At 38.8% G+C, this 21,104-nt stretch overlaps 1 protein-coding gene across 1 annotated transcript; it reads left to right on the top strand.

The window, feature by feature from the left end:
• The first annotated feature begins 15,634 nt into the window (after positions 1-15,634).
• inaa (internexin neuronal intermediate filament protein, alpha a) lies at positions 15,635-20,878 on the top strand. The gene is made up of 5 exons (XM_037781344.1): positions 15,635-16,085; positions 17,550-17,780; positions 18,019-18,552; positions 19,720-19,844; positions 19,974-20,878. The coding sequence occupies exons 1-5, from the start codon at positions 15,795-15,797 to the stop codon at positions 20,164-20,166; spliced, it is 1,374 nt and encodes a 457-aa protein (XP_037637272.1). The 5' UTR covers positions 15,635-15,794; the 3' UTR covers positions 20,167-20,878.
• Positions 20,879-21,104: the final 226 nt, after the last annotated feature.

Genomic DNA, 21,104 nt, shown 5'->3' with positions numbered 1-21,104 from the left:
TTAGAGGTGCTGGACAGCAGCCTTTGTGTGCCAAACTAGCTGTTTCCTCAGCCCGGTCGCACAAAAAGGCGTATGAGTGACACGATAATTCGCAAGGCATTTAGCATACTATAAAATGCCTTTCTCACTTTTGGCGTGCCATTTGTACGCCATGTAGTATGTACTGACTGCAATGTAAACGCTTCCGCGTAAATATGCTACGCTCAGAGCTAGTAACGTAGAATAAAAAGTGAGAAAGAGCGCTTGTGGCGGGTGGCTCCAACAAACACAGGACTTTTAACCAGGAGACCAGTGTTTGAGACCGGTGTTTTGTTTTGTAAGTTACATAAGTGACATTATTGACATGTTTTCTGTACGTATGTAGCTTTCCGTACGTATTTTACTTAGTTTACGTACTTACTTTAAGCACAACCATGACATTATTCCTAAACCTAACTAAGTGGTTTTGTTGCCAAACCTAACTGCAGACGTTACCGTAGTTTTGCGTGGCGTACAAAAGACACGCGAAAAGCCTAAAATGCGTCCTCATGACACACGAATGTCTTTGTAATGTGGTGCTATTTATACGCTTGAAGTTTCCAGTCTTCAAGCTAAGCTGAGCTAACCATGCGGCAGCTGGTTCTTTATATATTTATATATATATATATATATATATATATCTCAAGATGTTGGAACAACAGAATTTTGTTACAGCCAAACACTGCTGTGTGATTTTGAATTATATCGTATCAAATCAATAATAAAGTAATGCTCCGATATTTATGGCAATATAAATGTTGTCCTTATTGTCAACCTCAATCAAGTTTGTTAGAGTTAACATGTAACACAATAAAGCATCAGTGTTGTTACTACGGTTACCTGTGGTTTAATATAACTAGAGTAATGATTTAGAAGAGTGGTTAATTTGACACCTGCCAGCCAATCAGAATCGAGTATTTTCCATGGTCATGGTTAGACTTTTTAAAGTATATGCTCCCAAACTTTGTTAAATGTCCTCCTAGCTTATGTTTTGAAGTGCAGCTGTGTCGAGCGACCTAAAGACATCATCAATTAATAGAGCAAGAAGCTACAGGATTACGCACTGGGGCTTCAATCAGGTCGCTGGTCGAGGTCGATGCTTAACCTTAACCATTCAAGGTCAATGTTTAACTTTGACCCTCTCGTAAGAGCTTCACTATTTGTGTGTAAGGACACAACCCTTCAATGATCTGATAGACATGACAGCTATGGCCATGAGGTGAGATAAATACTTTTCTCTGGTAGAGATGATAATGAGTAGATAGCGTGACGGTGAGCACGTCTTCGTGACTCTGACTAACGCACGTCTCAACAACAAGACGATGAGTAGACTGAGCCACATGACTTTGTACTTTCAGTTTGAGCTACACTGAACTTTAACTCACTTAACCTTTCATCATGATTTTGATCTTCTCAGACAAAACAACGTGAAAAAATTCCAGACTAAGCTAGAGACTGAACCAAAAAATAGTGTGGCACATCATAACCCCATGTCAAACTGAAACGTGTCGTAGGCTACAATGTACGTTGTGTGTGTTATTTATGGCTTTAAGATAGTTCAACATTTTTGGAAATGCGCTCAATCACTTTCTTGCCGAGAGTTAGACTACAAGATCGATATGAAGCTACAGCGAAGAGACTGCTAAGTTATCTTAGCATAAACACTGGAAGCAGAGGGAAATAGCTAACATGGCTCAAGTCTGGAGCTAACAAAATCTGACTAAAGGCCTTTGCACACCAAGTCCTTATTTTTCGTCTGAAATTGTCGCACATTTAAAAATAAATACGACATCACGTGTCAATCATGTTTACACACCAACTCAGAAACTTTCGTCCGTCATTAAATTTTTCGGAATAAGTTTGATTTTCTGCGTTTCTTCACATCCATCAAAAGGCAAAAGAGGGTTGTTGGACCACTCAGAGCCACCCTCCGTGCAAACGTCATCATCCAAAATGGCATTTGATAAACTGATTCATTCCTCCCAGCACAAAGCACTTAACGATAAACAAAGTAAAGAATACAGAGATGCGGATCCTAAAGATAGATCGCGGCAGGTGTTGCAGAACAGCTTGGAATCTGGGATGGTTGCAAAACAAAGGATGTAGGAAAGATTAGTGATTGTGCTCTAGGCAGCTAAATGATAGTTTTTTGCTAATGCCATTCATTCATTAGCCCCGTTTGGGACTAGCGCTATCCATCGCACCCACATAATTAATTCAGTTTTCTCTTGTGTTGCGAATTTTCGCAACGAATAGAATAGTAAAATGCATCGGAGTCAGTGTGCAAGGTTTCTGAGCATTTTTTTTCAGACTGATTAAAAATAAACTTGGTCTGCAAAGAACTTAACTTGCGTATACTTTATTCATTTTTTTAACAGATTAAACAAATTAGATAAAATGTGTTAATTAGTGGTCTTTAGAGGTGCTGGAAGGCAAATTATGTTACCTTCAGGCAGAGCCGATATTTATAAGAGTGGTGTTGATTTACTCATCTAACTCTCAGACAAATAAACTATTTGTTTGGCATTTAATCAAATGTGCTCACTAAATCCTGGACACTCATTATACTCCCACTCCTGGTCAGTCACAGTAACATTTTGTGTAACTAGTTCAATGTGTTCATGATGGCTTGAACATACAACATACTGCATATTATGCCTACTGGTGTCTGAGAAAATTCTCTTTATGTAACAGAGTTTTATTCACAATGATCAGGGTTGTGCACAGAATATGCTCAAATTTAGAAGTGACCAGTTGCACAATAAAGGAAATGCAGTGACTATTATTACAGTCACCACTGTTGTGCAATGCCATGTTGAGCAAGTGGACACAGTGTTTGGCTCAAAGACTTTTAAACATCTATGTTGCTCTCTTTTCAACTTATAACTTCAAAAACCATATACTGTATTGTGGCTTATACCAAATTATAAGTCAAAATACTTGATTTATGAAAGGCACAATGAGTAGGATTTGTCAGTTGCAGTTTGAAAACACAACATACAAAGTAGGCCCCTCCTCCTCCTCGGCTCAACGAGGGTTGCGGTGCGCCAGCGGGTGAAAGCCAACCGCAGATTCACTCTCGTTTTGGAACGAGCTTTGTCCACTTGCCACTCGCCTTGCTATATACTGTATGTCCACCATTTTCGTAGCTTCCTCTTGGATGCAATCTGGTTACCTGGTTGCTACGTTTTCGTAAAGTATGACGCCCAAAAACGTCCCGAAATCGGCAAAATTAAAAAAATAGAGGGCATGGTCTCTGCAGATACAAACATCGCCACACACTTCTAGTGGGTCATAAATGATGATTGAGAGGGATTATTTTTGTATGAGTGCATACATTGTTTTTTTTCGGAAAATCCTACTCATTGTGCCTTTAATTTTATTTATACAAAATGTAGTTAAAGGCCTTATTGATAATATTTTTATATAGACTAATATGTTAAAATAATAATAATACATCTACAGAGCCTTTAGAAAGGTGCCAAATAAAAGTATGGCTTTTCCTGGAAAAAAAATATATATATATAATTGTGAATAAATCATTTAAAAAGTTTTGTTTATCTCTGTGGAAGATATCTGACGTTTGGTTCCCGCTTCTAACAAGGTTGGTGAGCCAATAGTTAAACAACGTTGGTATTACGAGGTATCTCTGTGTCATCGGTTAGTGTGGAAAAAACGGATAAAGTATAGCAAATGCAATGGAACGGGGGAGGGAGAATGAGACATTTAGTGGATGTTATCAATAGCACCTTTAATATTAAAATGTAATGAATGCAGACACTTTTGCTTTTAGTAAGAGTTCACTGATTAATAGTAAACTTCTAAAGGACTGTTTCTTTCAATTACTCACGTAGTTTCCAAGATGAGTATTTCTCCTTATGATCTTTTGCAGATAAGAATCTAACAGCTTTCTACAGATGACCTTCTTAAATTCCTCTTATTAAATGTAGGGTTATAATGCACCTTACAGGACTTGAAATCAATCAACCCACCTTTTTATTTGTATCTAATTTGCTCATGTTTGCAACCAAATAGAGTGCTGCAGGAATGAGGGCCTTATACCAGGAAATTAGTTAGTATTTTAGCACTTCTGGTTCCTTCGTCTGGAAGTCAATGGGTTTTTTGAATAGGTTTTTGGTTAGATGTCTGAAATAAAGAGATTTTAACGTTTTGTTCTACGACATAAAAAATACAACGCAATAGTGAATTTTGAAGCCTTTATGTGTCTTAAAAAAGGCGGTTGCAAACAAGTGGCTAAATGAGACTACTAAACGTCATCACGCCGACTCATCCACCTTTTACAGACTCGGTGTGTTGCATTCATGCGACCGTTGTGTAGTTCATTTATAGCCTAACGTTAGCTTTTTACTTCCGGTGATTGCATTCACACTTCAAAAATCATAAAAGTGGCGTTCATTTGTGGAGATTATCTTGCTGAACAAAACGTGTAAGAATCATAAACGTTTGTTTGCCACCGAGTTTATTTTCTGCAATAATCCGACGCTAACTTCCCGGTTGGCCTACAAAGATCCGTCATCCCTGGAGCACACTATGCAGATGATAATCTATCACATGCCTTTGTTAAGAGTTACATTAGATAATATCTGGGATGGGAGAGTCTGAATGTCGTCTTCTGTTGTTTTTGCACAACACTGGCCATCATAAATACATTTTTTGGTTTGCATGTCACTCTACATGAAATACTAATATCAGCTACCGTGCCCACAATGACGATGCTAATACAGTATATTAATGTCTACCAGGTGTAAGATGGTTACAATTTAGAGATATTTCATTCTGGACCAAAGTGGTGGATCGACAGAGTTAACATCCCTGCAGACCCGCTAGCAGCATTTGGGCTGCACTTTTCTGTTTTCACCTCATGGCCCTTAATGTCAACAGATTAGAAATCAATGATCTTAGCCTTGGCATACTTTGAGTCATATCTACAATACTGACTCTGTGAATTTGTTGTACAGTTTCGTATTTACATCAGCGTCATACACATTTTCATCACAATCGATGGATGTTGATTATAATCTCATTTCTTGAAAAAGTCTGTTTACGATATCACCAAGGTACTTTACAAGCAGTGTGTCCTGCAGCGTCATTACCAAGGAATCCAGGGTTTATTACACCTGAGATGTTTGTTTTCTCGTGTATTGGGAGATGTAATGCTGTATGTAGCTTCCTTCCTGTCTCGTTGTGAGGAACCACAGTGAACCCTGATTTAACCTCAGCACACAGGATACTGTCAACAATCCGCTCACAGGCTTTTGGTTTTCATTCTCTGGTCCCAACTCATTTGCAGCATTTTTACTATTGCTCTCTCAATTGAATCTACAGTATTTTTTATTTAGATGCATGCAGTCTTCTGAAACTAAACTTAAATGACCTTAGCCCCAAATGGTGGTTATGAAATCACAATATCCCTAGAGAAGTTTACAGCATTGGCAAGTTTTTTTGGTCAGAACTCCACAACAAGCTATAAATCCCACGTTTGACCACAGACTGTATATAAAGATGGACAACATGACAACTCCACCTCCCAGGCCTCGCTCCAGCCTCGGTCTGGGTCTCATTCACATGAACGGAGGAAGGAAAAAAACTCTGGATTCAGCTATTAGTGCATTTTACAACTTTTAGGACCTGATAATATATCATTTTCTCATAGACTTCTATACAAACAGACTTCTTTTTGCAACCAGAGGAGTCGCCCCTTGCTGGCTATTAGGACGAATGCAATATTAAGACATTTCAGCATTGGCTTCACTTTTCAGTTGCCCACTGGGTTTAACTTTATCACATAAAGAGGGGGCAACAAGTCTCAATGAGGAACCCTGCTGATGTGTAGATTCAGAAAATGTATCTGGAATGGACACATTGGCCTCTCGTGGTCTAGCAGCCGCTTGGCTTTATACAGCTTTACAAACTACATGCTTACAAATCTTTTTCAGGCTTGCAACATGGAATTTAGCCCAACATTTAGCCCAGAAACCCAGACTCAGGTTATTTTCTGGTTTATTACTAAAACAGCATCCTGAAGATGTTAACCCTGGGTTCCAATGTTTAGGTGTGACCCAGCGCTGACTCATTCAGACTAAAAAAAATGCACAACTTGTACAGGGCTGTGTAATGAAACAAGGAATTGCAACATCAAATTCAGCTTGTTGGTAAATAATAAAAGGACCAAATGTCCTCAATGACACATAGACAACCATGAAGTAATTCTTCGACAGTCATGATATTTCACTTCTGCAAGGAGCTGGACACAATACAAACTATGCATGAGTGTGTGTGTGCACACACATGTACTGTATGTTGTGCGTGCAGCCTTGTTTGTCTTTCTGTGCACACATACAGAGACTTTGCACTAGACACGAGGTGCAGTGTGTGTGTCTTTCAGTATTTCCTAACCATGTCCTGGAAAAGGCGAGCTAGACCTGTTTAGCCACCTATTTCCAGTAATGCCCCTCCTCTGCTGCTCTGTCTCCACCTCCTTCCCTCAGCTCCCCCCCTCTCTCTCTCTCTCTCTCTCCCCTTCCTGTGACGCTCTTTCACTGCAAATGGTTGCTGACAACACTGGCATCCGGGCACACTTCACCTGAATGAACGCGCCATTATCTCACCAAATTAGAGCCGAGGTTACCACAGGGCAGGCGCGTAGTTGATGCGTTCAAACAGCAGTGCACTCACAGAAGTGAATGCATGCAGAACTGATAGTAGAAAGTTAGATTTCAATGATATCTATCCACTTATCACACACATACATTGAGTTTGATGTCAATTGTATGTGCATATTCACATTAAAGTATCAAATCAGACTATCTGTGGTTTCATATTACTACATATAACCATAAATATGAAGATAAACAGCATTTTCTTCTTATTGTATGCAAATTTCTTGCTGAAATGAGGGATTCTTGACCTCCTGCTTTTCATGATGTTGCTATAACATACACCAGAATGAGGATAACTCAATATCTGCACCATAGAATTTACTAAATTGTTATTAGGGCCCGAGCACCGACAACGTCGGGCCAGCAAAGGCGCTATTGAAACTGTAGGAATTCTTCTTTTTATTTTTCACATGTGAATCGCATTTTTGACGGCCTTTACATGCTCAAAAAGTTGTTAAACTTGGCACACTTATCAGATGCGGTGAAAAATTTGATATTTTAATGGTCTCGGGCTCGGGTGTTGCAAAATGGCTCGCTAGCGCCCCCTAGATAGTTGGAAGAATTGCGCCCCTCGTTCTGGTTTCACCTACATGTATGAAATTTGGCAGACGGATGTAACATGTGGAGACGCACAAAAAAGCCTCTTGGAGGTATGCCCAAAATCCAACAGGAAGTCAGCCATTTCGAATTCAATGTGCGATTTTCACCCATTTTTCGCGTTTTATAGGCCGTGTACTGTAACGAACTCCTCCTTAAGATTTAATCAGATCGACTTGAAATTTGGTCAGGACCATCTTATCACCTTAAGGATGAAAAGTTAAAAAACATTTGTCCTAGACTCATCACCGCCCCATATACATTAGTCACGCCCCCTTTCATAACTCATGAACCGTTTGTCGGAGAGTCTTGTGGAAGGCGTCACTGCACTCATCAGAGTTCCAGTTTCATTGTGCCTGGTTGCGTTGATCGGTGTCCCGCCAGTTACCCCGACGTGCAGGAAGGTGCAATCATCACTGCTTGCAGCTTTAATTGTTTTTAAATTCAGTGAATATGTTCTAACTTTATCATGTCAGTCTGCATGATAAATTCACCTTTTTAATAGGTTTTTAGAAAGGTCTTTCTTCTGAATCAACTCATGCAATGAAGCCCAAACAATGTCATAAACACATATAGTCATCTTTTCCACCTATATAAGATCACTCAGCCAAGACCTCTCTATGAAATATAGAGAGCAGTTATTACTTCCATTCTCTGAGAGCAATTTCCCTGATCCTACAATTTGCAAACTTCCTGCAGCACATTTTAATTATAGGTATTGTACCTTATGTGCAGCTAGAAAGGCTCCTCATGCAAGACCTAACTCATGTTTCAGAGCAGGGAAAATCCCACCAAGCTTTTACTGTGAATGTTTGACCAGAACAGCGTAGCGTACGTTTTTATATCTATGAGTGTATACCTGTGTGTTCAGCAGGTATACAGTATGTCATTGTTTTTATATAGATCTTGTACTAAAGGTTAGTGACTCAAGTGAGTAACCATGCTCTGTTTATGTATGCTGATGTGGTTAAGGGGACAGGAAGATGCAGAGAAAACACTGCTGTCATTTATTCAGCTCTGATATACAGCGCCCTATAAAGCCAAAATACAGGAACTACATATTTTGTCAGAACAGAGTGCTAGAATAAAATATTAAAATCTCTTAAGCTTGTGTTAACCACAGACCTTTTTTCAGGCATCGAGGGCTAAGTTAACACAATAACGCGTTAATGTAAATTAATTTAATGCAACAAGCGATTTTTTTAAGGTTGTAGCAGCAGTTTTGAAACTAGAGTGAAGATACTGGTATCGTATGAAACTAGAAAAACCTAAGGAATCCATGGGTGCCAACCATGTTATACTTGCTTGTCGCGAAGGAGGATAAATAACGCTCCAAATTTATGCTCCATTTTGCAGAGAAAAAACTGGCATGGCCATTTTCAAAGGGGTTCCTTGACCTCTGACCTCAAGATATGTGAATGAAAATGGGCTCTATGGGTACCCACGAGTCTCCCCTTTACAGACATGCCCACTTTATGATAATCACATGCAGTTTGGAGCAAGTCATAGTCAAGTCAGCACACTGACACACTGACAGCTGTTGTTGCCTGTTGGGCTGCAGTTTGCCATGTTATGATTTGAGGATATTTTTTATGCTAAATGCAGTACCTGTGAGGGTTTCTGGACAATATGTGTCATTGTTTTGTGTTAATTGACTTCCAATAATAAATATATATATATATATATATATATATATATACATTTGCATAAAACAGCATATTTGTCCACTCCCATGTTGATAAGAGCATTAAATACTTGACAAATCTCCCTTTAAGGTACATTTTGAACAGATAAAAAAAATGTGCGATTAGTCACGATTAACTACGGACAATCATGCGATTAAACATTTTTAATCGATTGACAGCCCTAACAAAAACCCATTTAAAAAAAACATCGGCATGGAGACGAGGGAACCGGAAGTTAAAAAATGCTAACTCATTACCAGGTTTTATGACTCATTCCTGCAGCACTATATTGAGCTGATTTTTTACTTCTGTTTTCCATGTAAAATTAATATGCCATAGAAATGTATCATTTTCGGGGGAAAAAACAGTATGTAAAATTTGCACGAACTACAAAAAAGAGGTGAAAACTAACCGCAGTGACAGCACTCCAACTAGCTTTAACCAGCTGAAGTGGAATCACAGCCAGCCCTAGCTAAAGCTAATCCACTAACGCTTTTCCTACAATTGAAAAATGAATGATGCTCCGACATCTTAGTAATTGAGTTTGTTATACCACATATGTAAGGCAGTAGCTAAATGTAATCAAAATAGAGAAAAATGTTACAGTTGGCCTATCTGATTTCAGACTAATACAATCATCCTAAATAAAGTTTTAAAAGGGTTTAGGCTTCTACATATGTAACTATTGCACACTTTGGATTAATTGCCTTCAAACTTCAGACCCTTATTTTCTCAACTTCACAGTTTCTGTAGCTAGCCTACGGCTGTCTGCCTTTTTATGTACACGTCAGATAACAGAACTTGATAGCGTTGCCTCTCATCATAACAGACACTACAGTGTTGTCTCGTCAGTTACTGTATTTCCCTTTTTCATAAGCAGCCACATGTCAACATACTGTGTGACAGGTTAAATACACAAATAGAGAGAGAGAGAGAGAGGTCTGTATGTTCCACCAATATTTTCTATTGTCAGTTCCACTTTTTCTGTTTAAGCCTCCATCTTCCTGTCTGTCATGTATATACTTTGTGTAACACACGCACACACAGAGAGCAAGGAGGAACCAGCGTTTTAGGAAAAGTACCCGCATCACTTTCAGGCTAATCCAACGTGCAGCCCAGCAAAAATACACCATACAACCAGTCAGGAACACTGGAATTTCAGAGCGACTGTAGGAATGCTGCGTTAGTGAAGTCATAGGTCTGGTTGGACCAGTCGGCTAAATCTGTACTCACGAACAGAAACTTGGCAGATGAGGGAAGCTAAGGGATTCTTTTTATGATTACCAACTATTGTGGGTGTAAACGCAGGAATATACAGGGCAAGTTTGTGGCTGCCCCGGCAAATCTTTTTTCAATCTGTGTGAGATGTGTCGGTGATATTTAGGAACATTCTCCCCTAAAAATGTCAGACTGCCCTTAATACTGATGCAATGGCCTCCAGTAGGTCTGGAAATAGACTGAGGCGTTATTTTGTTTGTTTTGTTTGGTGCTGCATCTTAATTTTGACCATCAGATTGTTTCCCTTGCTCCCAGACTTACATACTGCCAAGCTGTCTGACGGCGAGGTCGAGCTGCTGTGGACGGGAGCAGCAGAAAAACGTATTTTATCCACCTAAAAAAAATCAATATCAGTTTAAGTGTACGCTATTTTCACCACTTTGCCTCGCCATCAGACAGCCCTTTCCGACGGGGGTCTTTAAAGCCACCAGACTACATTCACAAAAACAGTAATTTTACCTCCAACTAATGTTAATACACCAACTATAAGGATGTATATATATTGTACATGTAGCAGCGTCATAATGTAGAAACCTACGTCAGGTCACATGGGAAAACGTTTTCGGAAAGGCTTGGGAAAATAGCATTTTGACGCTGAAACATACTGTAAACCAAAATTGTAATGTTATAAATGTTATTATGATGTAAAAACCTCAAAAAGATCTCTCTCTCTATATATATATAACGGACCCGCCCTTTAACTTAACTTACATCAACATCATAAACTATATGGCCAAAAGTATCCCCACATACTTTGGCACAGGGCTGTTTTTTACCTTAGTTTCAATTAAAGGAATAGTTCAACATTTCGGGATATATGCTTATCCTCATTCTTGCCGTAAATTAGATGAGAAGATCGACTCCACTTCGGTTTTTGTGTGTGTGAAACAAACAGGATATAACATGTTAGTTAGAGAGCGTTAGGGGTGCTGCAAAGCTTATTTTCTAACCTTTGGACAGAGCCAGGCTAGCTGTTTCTGACTGTCACCAGTATTTATGTTAAGCTAAGCTAACCGTCTCCATGGCTGTAGCTTCATATTTAACGGACAAACCCCCGCAGCTGGGTTCCAATATCTGGTGGAAAGCCTGAAACCAGAAAGTGGAGGCTGTAGCATATTAATACCCAACAATCACATGTAGGTGTCATGTTTGGGTGTCCATGTAATGTATTTCTAATGCTAATTTTTATAGATTTGCTTAAATGTATGTTAATGATCCTATATTGTCTTTGACCTTCCTATATCACCACGATACAAAAGGTCACAGGGGCTCTGCACAAACCCCAAATACCAGGACCATCATCAGCTCAAGCATCTTCCCACGCACAAGCGACATCACTCTGGAGTCCCACCTCTCGCCCGGGATCCTGACGCCGTCACGCCACCAACGGCAGCCTCACTCTCACACACACCTACACTGTCGTCCTACCCCGAGTGAATCTAATGTGACAGCTCTGTACATGCTCCCCCCTACACGCACACACACATACAACAATACTTGACATCACAGGGCTCCCTTCTAAAACCACACCGTACACCTCTGCACCCACTTCTTGCGCTCAGCAGCAGCTTTCCTCACACTCACAGCGGTGTCGTCACAAGCCGCCCCCTCGCAAACCTACAACACTATACGCTTGATGCTGAGAGACAGTGAAAGCTCACAGGAGAATCCATCCTCAAACCAAATTCACACATGTCATAGACGTCAAATCTTAAAGCTATACTGTCAGCAATAAAAGGAGACTTTCGCAGGAAATAGTGACAGTTTGATAGATAAATTAACATTCTGCGTTGCAAGCAAGTCTCCATTTACTGTCAGTGGTCTGATTGTGTGAAATAATGGCATTTTATTCTTTGTATTTCTTTCTTAAAATAGATTTTCTGAGAATTAAAAGCAGCTGAGAGCAGATCTTAGCACCTACAGTTGAGTGTTGCGGGGGCATTAGTCTGAGGACAGCAGATGTTTTGTATCACGTTTAACAGTAGTCAGTTTATTCAGCTCACACTTTATATCTGAACTTAATAAATGACATGACATGAAAAGACCCCATGACACACGTTGAGTGACAGCCCCCTCATTTGCATAATGAGGCAGAAATGCATAAAGAAATGTAAAAAAAAAAAAAAAAAATGTATAAAGAAAAGAATAAAGAAATAAATAAGTTTGGGGAAATAAATAGGGGGGAAATGCAAAAGTAAAATCATGCTGAAATAAATAAATACAATTTAATAATGAATATATACATTTTCAATAAATAAATTAAAATAAATGCAAAAATAAATACATTTAAAAGTTAATAAAAATAAATCACTAAATAAATAAAAGGGAAAATTAAATAGAAGAATAGATAGATAGGGGAACTAATACAAAGGCAAATAAATAAAGAAGCAAATTAAAACAGAAATATGATTTTTTGTCACATTTTATCAATTAATTAATGCCTACGTATATTTCAAATATTATTTTTGGTACATTTAATGGCATATTTATTTACTTATTTTTTGAGTTTATGTATTTATTTTTCCATCCTCCATAATTTGGCAGGTAGGCCTACATAATAAAGTCCAAACCTTAGGACAGTGTTAATGTTTCTCTTTTGCCAAACCACTAGGAATTTAAAATGTCTGTTGTCAATGTTACTGGACATTAGTTAGTGAAATATTAATTAAAATCCCTGTTCTGTGTTTAACTAAAGTGTATTTCAGAAGAGGGATACTGAACTCCCTTTAACTGTTTTCGTTTGTGATTGAAGTTACATCACCCTCTGCTGGACAGCAGTGAAAAGTGCATTAATCATTTAAGCATCCAGGCTGTACTAATCAAGTGTGGAAACATATACAGGATTGTTAATGGATCAGAGAGGTACATTAAGCAGTGATAAAAAAAGAAAAATTAATTAATTATAGTTAATGCCAAAATATTCAGGTCTTTAGATTGATTCGGTTGTAAGCTATTAATTTAATATATGTTATATCTTTTTACTCTGGTCTGATTACAAAACTTATGACAGCAAAGTTGGTGCCTTATTTAGATTATTTAAATTATGGAAATTCCTTTGAACATTAGAAATTCCTTTTTATCTGTTTAGAGATGTAAGTCGTGCCAAAATATCCCAGGCCAGAGGACAAAGTGATATGTAGGCTACTAATAAATCATTTAGAGCTATTAAATCCAGGGGTATATTTTTTTATTTCAAAGGTGGGGGGACACAGGTATTAGTACAGGCACAAATCCTCAAAAGGGCTTTAGGTTTCAGCAAAATACATCAAAAAGTGATGACATTGATCAATATATTGAGTCACCCCATAAGCGAAAGAGTGCAAAAAATCACTGTGGGACAACCCCAACACATAATACCTCTGAGCAGAGACATACAAAAAAAAATCATCTCTGTTTTAAGTTACAATTAGGTGTGAGGTATTATTTTTTTGCACAATTTAAGACTATACAACATAACAAAAAAAATAAATGAATAATATAAAGTGAAGGAAGAGGCAAAAAACCCACTGGGCTTATCTGAAGCCTCCACCTAGAGACAAGATTAATATAAAGAAATAATATGACTACATAATAGTGATAACAAACAATTAGGACAAGATTAATATAAAGAAATAATATGACTACATAATAGTTATAACAAACAATTAGGACAAGATTAATATAAAGAAATAATATGACTACATAATAGTGATAACAAACAATTAGGACAAGATTAATATAAAGAAATAATATGACTACATAATAGTGATAACAAACAAATAGGACAAGATTAATATAAAGAAATAATATGACTACATAATAGTGATAACAAACAAATAGGACAAGATTAATATAAAGAAATAATATGACTACATAATAGTGATAACAAACAAATAGGACAAGATTAATATAAAGAAATAATATGACTACATAATAGTGATAACAAACAATTAGGACAAGATATATATAATAACATCAATAACAATACAGTAAATATATCTGTCTCCTGTAGGTTTAATCTTGGGGTTATGGCAAAGATTAGATTTATTAAAAACTTTTTAGGTTACGCTTTTGCTAGTTTATCCAAAAAGTGACGGGATGACCCAATGCCAGCTGACAAGAATGCTCATAACACTCAGTGTGACGTCAGGTCGTGAAGGCGCTTGCGCCACCTGGACGGTTCCATCATTTTACGCACGCGAAATAAACTTAACGAATAAATGAAATCTTTAAAAAAATTATATTACATCTTGGTTTGTTTTAGTCACTTTAAAGAACAAATCTCATTCAACATCTTCTCTCCACTGGACACACGTTATACAGTCCTGTACCTTCGTGCGTAAAATGGTTCGCTCCACCTGCAGCCTTGCTGTCTATAAACTCCTGCAAAGCCCTTTAAGCTCCTCAATCCAAGGACAATGAGCCACCAGAACAGCCCTCTCCATAATACTCCAAAACAAACCACCATAACTATTAAACCACCACCACCAATATTAACCCATGACCACATTTAAACAAAAAAAAGTAAAAATATATGTATATAAAAAAGGGAAAAATATTTGTATAAAAAAAAGGAAATATATGTATATAAAAAAGGAAAAATATATGTGTATAAAAAAAAATAAAAAAAGGAAAAATATATGTATATAAAAAAAGGGAAAATATATGTATATAAAAAAAGGAAAAATATATGAATATAAAAAAAGGAAAAATATATGTATATGAAAAAGGGGAAAATATTTGTATATAAAAAAACAAAAAAGGAAAATATATGTATATAAAAAAGGAAAAATATATGTGTATAAAAAAGGGAAAAATATATGTATATAAAAAAAGAAAAAAAATTGAAAAATATATGTATTTAAAAAAAAGACAAAAAAGTAAAAATATATGTATATAAAAAAAGGAAAAAATATATGTATATGAAAAAAGAAAAAAAGTAAAAATGTGTGTATATAAAAAAGTAAAAAAAAAAATATATATATATAAAAAAAGTAAAAAATATATGTATATAAAAAAAGTAAAAATATATGAATTTAAAAAAAAAGTAAAAATATATGTATATAAAAAAGGGAAAAATATATGTATAAAAAAAAGAAAAAAAAGGAAATATATATTTATATAAAAAAAGGAAAAATATATGTATATAAAAAAATAAAAAAATAAAAATAAAAGGAAAAATGTATCTATATAAAAAAACGGAAAAATATATGTATATAAAGAAAAAAAAAAGAAAAAAAAAAGGAAAAATACATGTATATATAAAAGTGAACAATATATGTATATAAAAAAAGAAAAAAAGGAAAAATATATGTATTTAAATAAAAAAGGAAAAATATATGTATAAAAAAAAAAAGAAAGAAAAAAACAACTCCTCACCTGGCCATGATGGGCCACGATGCCTCAGCACCACCTGGGCTCCTCCTCCATCTCCTCTCTCCTCCCTCCAACCTGTGGATAGAAAAGGGCATCATAAGCCCTGAGCTGTCAAACCAGGCTCACGAATTCACGAGTTACGAAGCTCCTCAGTTTTATCTCACTCTGACTGACAGCAAAGATGAGCCACGGAGACCGCTACACTTCGTCATCCTACCGGAAGATCTTCGGTGATTCTCCGAAGTTCGCCGTCTCGTCCTCCCGGATGAGCAGCCCGTCTCCTCGGTCCTCTCCGGGGCTCCGGTCCATGGCCGCGTCCCGCAGCAGCGCGTCCTCTCTCGGCCTCTACAGACGGGTCGGCCGGTCCACCTCCTTCTCTCCGGTCCGCACTAACTCACTGGACCTCAGCCAGTCCTCCGTGGTCAACAATGAACTCAAAGTCATCAGAACTAACGAGAAGGAGCAGCTGCAGGTAGGTGTGATGGGTTACTACAAAAAAGATTTATCTAAAAAGTATTACAAATAATTGGTCTATAATAGTCTGTTTTATTATATTATTATATTATATTATATTATTTTTATTTTAAAACTTTCACTTCATCTTTTTCTGACTAATTAGCTTCCAATTCTGGTGTCCAAGTCCCTGAGTTGCATTTACCTGACATGACAGACATGACAGACAGAGTAGGACTAAACCAATTTATATTAGATGGAGACTAGTATAACTCTGGTAACCCTCTTGTATAACTCTCCTCTAGTGTCAGAATGACCTCAGTCTGAACTTTATAAATCCCTTAAACAATATACAGTAACGATACTCCAAACAATTCATTGCATTTACCATGATGAAAGCACCAAACTTGCAAGAGGTGACCTCTTTAACCACTTAAAGTTCCCATCCACACATGTTATAGTGCATAAATTAGCAGGTGTAAACAATCAAATTGATCCAATTACCTGCTTCAGTTTCAGGGTCCTGGTATCGGGCATGCGGTCACATTGTCACACTGTCATGGCTCACTGGGAGACTTGAATAGAACGGAGCCATCGTTTTCTCCAGTTTTCATTGACCACTTCCTCCTGAAGGAGAAGACATCCATTAACATCACAACGTGATGTCACGATGTCACAATGTCAGCAAGGCAGTAAGAGAAATCCTCAAGCTCTCATTTAGACCCCTCGGTGTCACTTTTTTCGTTGCATTGAACACATGCTTCTCGACCCCTTGACGTCACTTTTCGGTTGCAGTAAACACTTTGAATTAAACAAAAACACTTGCTTAAGTTTAGGCAACAAAACCACTATTTGGGTTTAGGAAAAAACAACATGGTTGGGCTTGAAACTACTACGTTTTTTGCAGAGCAACTAGACGTTGTGAATGTGGGACACGAAAGATCAGCTGATTGTAAAGTGAAAGTGAAACGTAGCGCACGGGACACAAACAGCGGTCTCCTGGATGAAAGCCCTGTGTTTGTTGGACCCATCCACCTCCGCTCCAAACCCACACAATGTGTCTTTTTCGTTCTTTGAACTACGTCACCACAGCACTTTCTCTGTGCGTTTACTGTTGTCGCAGATGGGTTTAAATTGTAAATAATGGTAAGCCTGGTGCATCTGCCGCCGCTAAAAGGTGCCTTGTGCGTGGTATCGACCGCTGATGGCCGTGAATGAGAATGTATATAAAGATGCACTAATGAATATTTTTCTAGACAATGCATCAAATTATTGAAGCCATGAAGCAAATTATTATCACCTGACTCAGGAGTTCCCCTCAGCTATCATCAATCTTGTTTCCAGCAGCAGTAGGCAGCAAAAGACTAAACCCACTAGCCACCCGGGATGCCAAACCGAACCGTAAAAAAAACAACCGTTCAATAACTGTACAAACCGAACCGTTGCATTTTGAGGATTTTGTGTGATTTGTCCTGTTGCGTAGGGTCTGAATGACCGCTTCGCCATGTTCATCGATAAAGTCCGGCACCTGGAGCAGCAGAACAAGGTGTTGGAGACAGAGCTGGTGACGCTGCGGCAGAAACATGGCGAGCCGTCCCGCATCGCTCACCTCTACCAGCAGGAGCTGAGGGACCTGCGGTCACAGATGGAGGAGCTGAGCCGGGACAAGAACCGCATCCTGATCGAGAGGAACAACATAGAGGACGAACTGCAGGTAAAACCATTGGGTATCAAAGAATAAGGAGATTTCTTCTTCTATTCTGTTTTTTATTTAAAGCCAGTTACCCCTCAGAAATCTGTCATTTGATCTTCACCATCATCTTTCCCAACGTCTCGAGATCTGATCATCTCAACACTCCTCTGATCTTTCATATCTTGCATCTTTATCTAATGATTGTATACCTTTCCTTAGTGGCCCCTCTCATCTCCCATCCTCTCATGTCTCATTTCAGAAGCTCAGTGTGAAGTATGACGAGGAGGCAAGGGCACGGGAGGAAGCAGAGCAGACCCTGAGGTGCTACAGGAAGGACGTGGATGACGCCACAGCCGTTCGCATGGACCTGGAGCGCCGCGTGGAGTCGCTGATGGACGAAATCTCCTTCCTGAGGAAAGTGCACGACGAAGAGATCCACGAGCTGAGCAGCATGATGGAGGAGCAGCAGGTCTCCGTGGAGCTCGAGCTCGAGCTCGCCAAGCCGGACCTCACCTCGGCTCTGAAGGAGATCCGCAACCAGTACGAGTCCATCGCCTCCAAGAACCTGCAGTCGGCCGAGGAGTGGTACAAGAGCAAGTTCGCCAGCCTCAACGAGCAGGCCACCAGGAGCAACGAGGCCATGAGGGCCAGCAGGGAGGAGATCAGCGAGTTCAGGAGGCAGCTGCAGTCTAAGACCATCGAGATAGAGAGTCTGAGGGGCGCCAACGAGTCTCTGGAGAGGCAGATCACAGAGATAGAGGAGGCACACAACGTTGAAGTCACAGCCATGCAGGCAAGTAATCATCAGCAGCACCGTACCGTAGTCTCCTTACAGGAACAGTGTGTAACATTTCGGGGGATCTATTAGCAGAAATGGAACATAATATTTATAACTATGTTTTCATTAGTGTAAAATCACCTGAAACTAAGAATTGTTGTGTTTTTGTTAGCATAGAATGAGCCCTTCATATAGGGAGCGGGTCCTCTAAATGGAGTCTGCCGTGTTGCTCCACCATGTTTCTACAGTAGAGCTACAGTAGTTCTCTGACACGCTTGTGAAACTGCACTAATGTGAGCTGCAGAGTGCAAAACCGTGGTACCGCCATCTGACTTCCGTTGCTCCTTAAGTAGTGTTATTATCTCTGCATGAAAAGTGGGATTTTCGAAAGTAAGCAGCACTGTTAATTGCCACGGAAGTTTCAGGTTAAAGGCTGTTCACAGGAATTTGCAGGCAGCACAGAAAACTCCCGGGAACTGCTGAGAATTAGTGAAGTCGGTGGGCGTTAACAGGGCCAAAAATCCGTATCACCAGGAGCAGAGCTTTGCCTCGCTGCTCCGCCGGTCCCCGCTGGGAGGCAACACCGACACCACGCTGCTGGAGACCCAGGCCGTATTGCTGGGCCAGCTGGAGGGAAGGGTGGCACAGAGAGAACCAGAACCAGGACTAAGCGGGGCAGACTGTCAGACCTTGCTGCAGTAAAATGAGAGGTTTTCTAAACGGACTCTGGTGCTCGGAAACACTACCGCTTTTGTCCACAGGGACCACCAAAATCAGCACAAAATTCAAGTTCCTCATAGTAGCTTTAAAGTAAGTTTGACAATTTAGTGTCAAGATCGTCTATTTCAGGTTCAAGGTCTGAAGTCAGGACATGACCTTTCGTGTGTGTGTGTGACAAGCCTCTGTGACTGTGAGACTGACTGAAACAGCTCTTAGTGAACTGACCCTGCTGCGTGTCTATTAGATTAACCTCTGACCTGCTATATCGGATAGAGGAAGGCCATCTGCTTTCACTGGCTTCTTAGAGAAGGTACAGCTAAGCTCCAAAGGTTATCGTATTCTTTTAAGTGGGAAAAGGGAACAGTTATACCACAGAAAAGCCTCTATCATAGTGGATTAAAAACAGTCTATAAACAGTACATGCTGCTGATAATCTCCTTTCTTTAATGTCCACTCTAACAGGACACTATTGGGCACCTGGATACTGAGCTGAGCAACCTGAAGGGGGAGATGGCCCAGCACCTGAGAGAGTATCAGGACCTGCTCAATGTCAAGATGGCCCTGGATATAGAGATAGCTGCCTACAGGTGCTGACTGCATTAACGGACACACCGAACTAAAGATCTATTAGTAGACTCATTAACAGTCTTTACTCATTATGAGGTGCATTAAGTCTGAGTGTCCAGTCTGACATTTGTTTCCTTTGGTCCTATGAGGAAACTGCTGGAGGGGGAGGAGACTCACTTTAACTCAGGGATGTCGTTTGGTGCTGCCGGCTACAGCTACCAGACTCGAGGCTCAGCCAGCTCCTCCAGGAGCAGCCAGAGGGAGAAGGAAGGGACCAAGAAGGAGAGCGTCAAGGAGCGCAGTGAGGATAAAGATGAGGCAGACATCAACTCCAACAACTGAAGGAAGACAGAAAAGTGTTATACATGTACATGCATAGCGAGATCATAGTCACATACTGTATTTATTAAGGGCAACACTAAGACACGTTTTGGACTTGAAATTGAAAAATACAAAATGTTATGTTTTCCCTTGAGTGTATATGTCAGTATTTAGATGATCTTTGGACCCTGAAATGAGGAGTTTGTCAGTATTACTAAGTTGTAAATCTTCAACATTAAACAAAGAAAAGTAACCCTGAAAATCTAAATCAAATGTACTGTACGTCTCCAGCTGCAAAATATTGTACCATAGTAAATATGTGACCAGGTATTGAATGTTTCAGGGATGAATTTCCATTTTGCTGCTGTGTGTGATTGCACTGAAAAATAAGATTGCTCAGAACCAAATGTTAGCGTATTTCCACTCCTCTGTTGTTGTAGCATGTTTTCAATGAACTTGTGCTACGACGTTAGTCAAGACTGTATCAATTGTCACATTTGTGGAGATGTTTTCCCTCTTGCTATCATAGTCAGATACTCTATAGTGGCAGAAAGAATAGCCATCATAATTTAATACACAATAATTTAGCAGTGGAAAATATTCAATGCATCAAATAGTACATTTAGTCCACCTGTTAGCACAGATCATTTCACCTGGCTGCAGTGGAAAACATCTCACTGTTGTTTCAGTTACGCTGAATAAAGCAATGAATAAAATGACTGATAAATTGTGACTGACGTCCGTAAAAAAATTCATAGGATTTTCAGCACACATATTCAGTACATATGTATATATACACATATATATATATATATATATATATATATATATATATATATATACACACGTATATATATATATATATACATATATATATATACACACATATATATATTAGGGCTGTCAATTGATTAAAAATATTTACACGCGATTAAACATGAGCATACATAAACATAACA

Source organism: Sebastes umbrosus, chromosome 10, assembly GCF_015220745.1.
Source record: "Sebastes umbrosus isolate fSebUmb1 chromosome 10, fSebUmb1.pri, whole genome shotgun sequence".
NCBI classification, from domain to species: Eukaryota; Metazoa; Chordata; class Actinopteri; order Perciformes; family Sebastidae; genus Sebastes; species Sebastes umbrosus.
Note: the sequence above shows the minus strand (reverse complement) of the source record. Positions and strands in the feature narration are given on the sequence as shown.

Excerpts from the sequence above, each read along its gene's own strand:
- inaa (XM_037781344.1), top strand. The coding sequence starts at position 15,795 with ATGAGCCACGGAGACCGCTACACTTCGTCATCCTACCGGAAGATCTTC. Across the intron at positions 17,781-18,018 it reads ACATAGAGGACGAACTGCAG|AAGCTCAGTGTGAAGTATGA; the intron begins GTAAAACCATTG and ends GTCTCATTTCAG. Across the intron at positions 19,845-19,973 it reads ATAGAGATAGCTGCCTACAG|GAAACTGCTGGAGGGGGAGG; the intron begins GTGCTGACTGCA and ends TGGTCCTATGAG.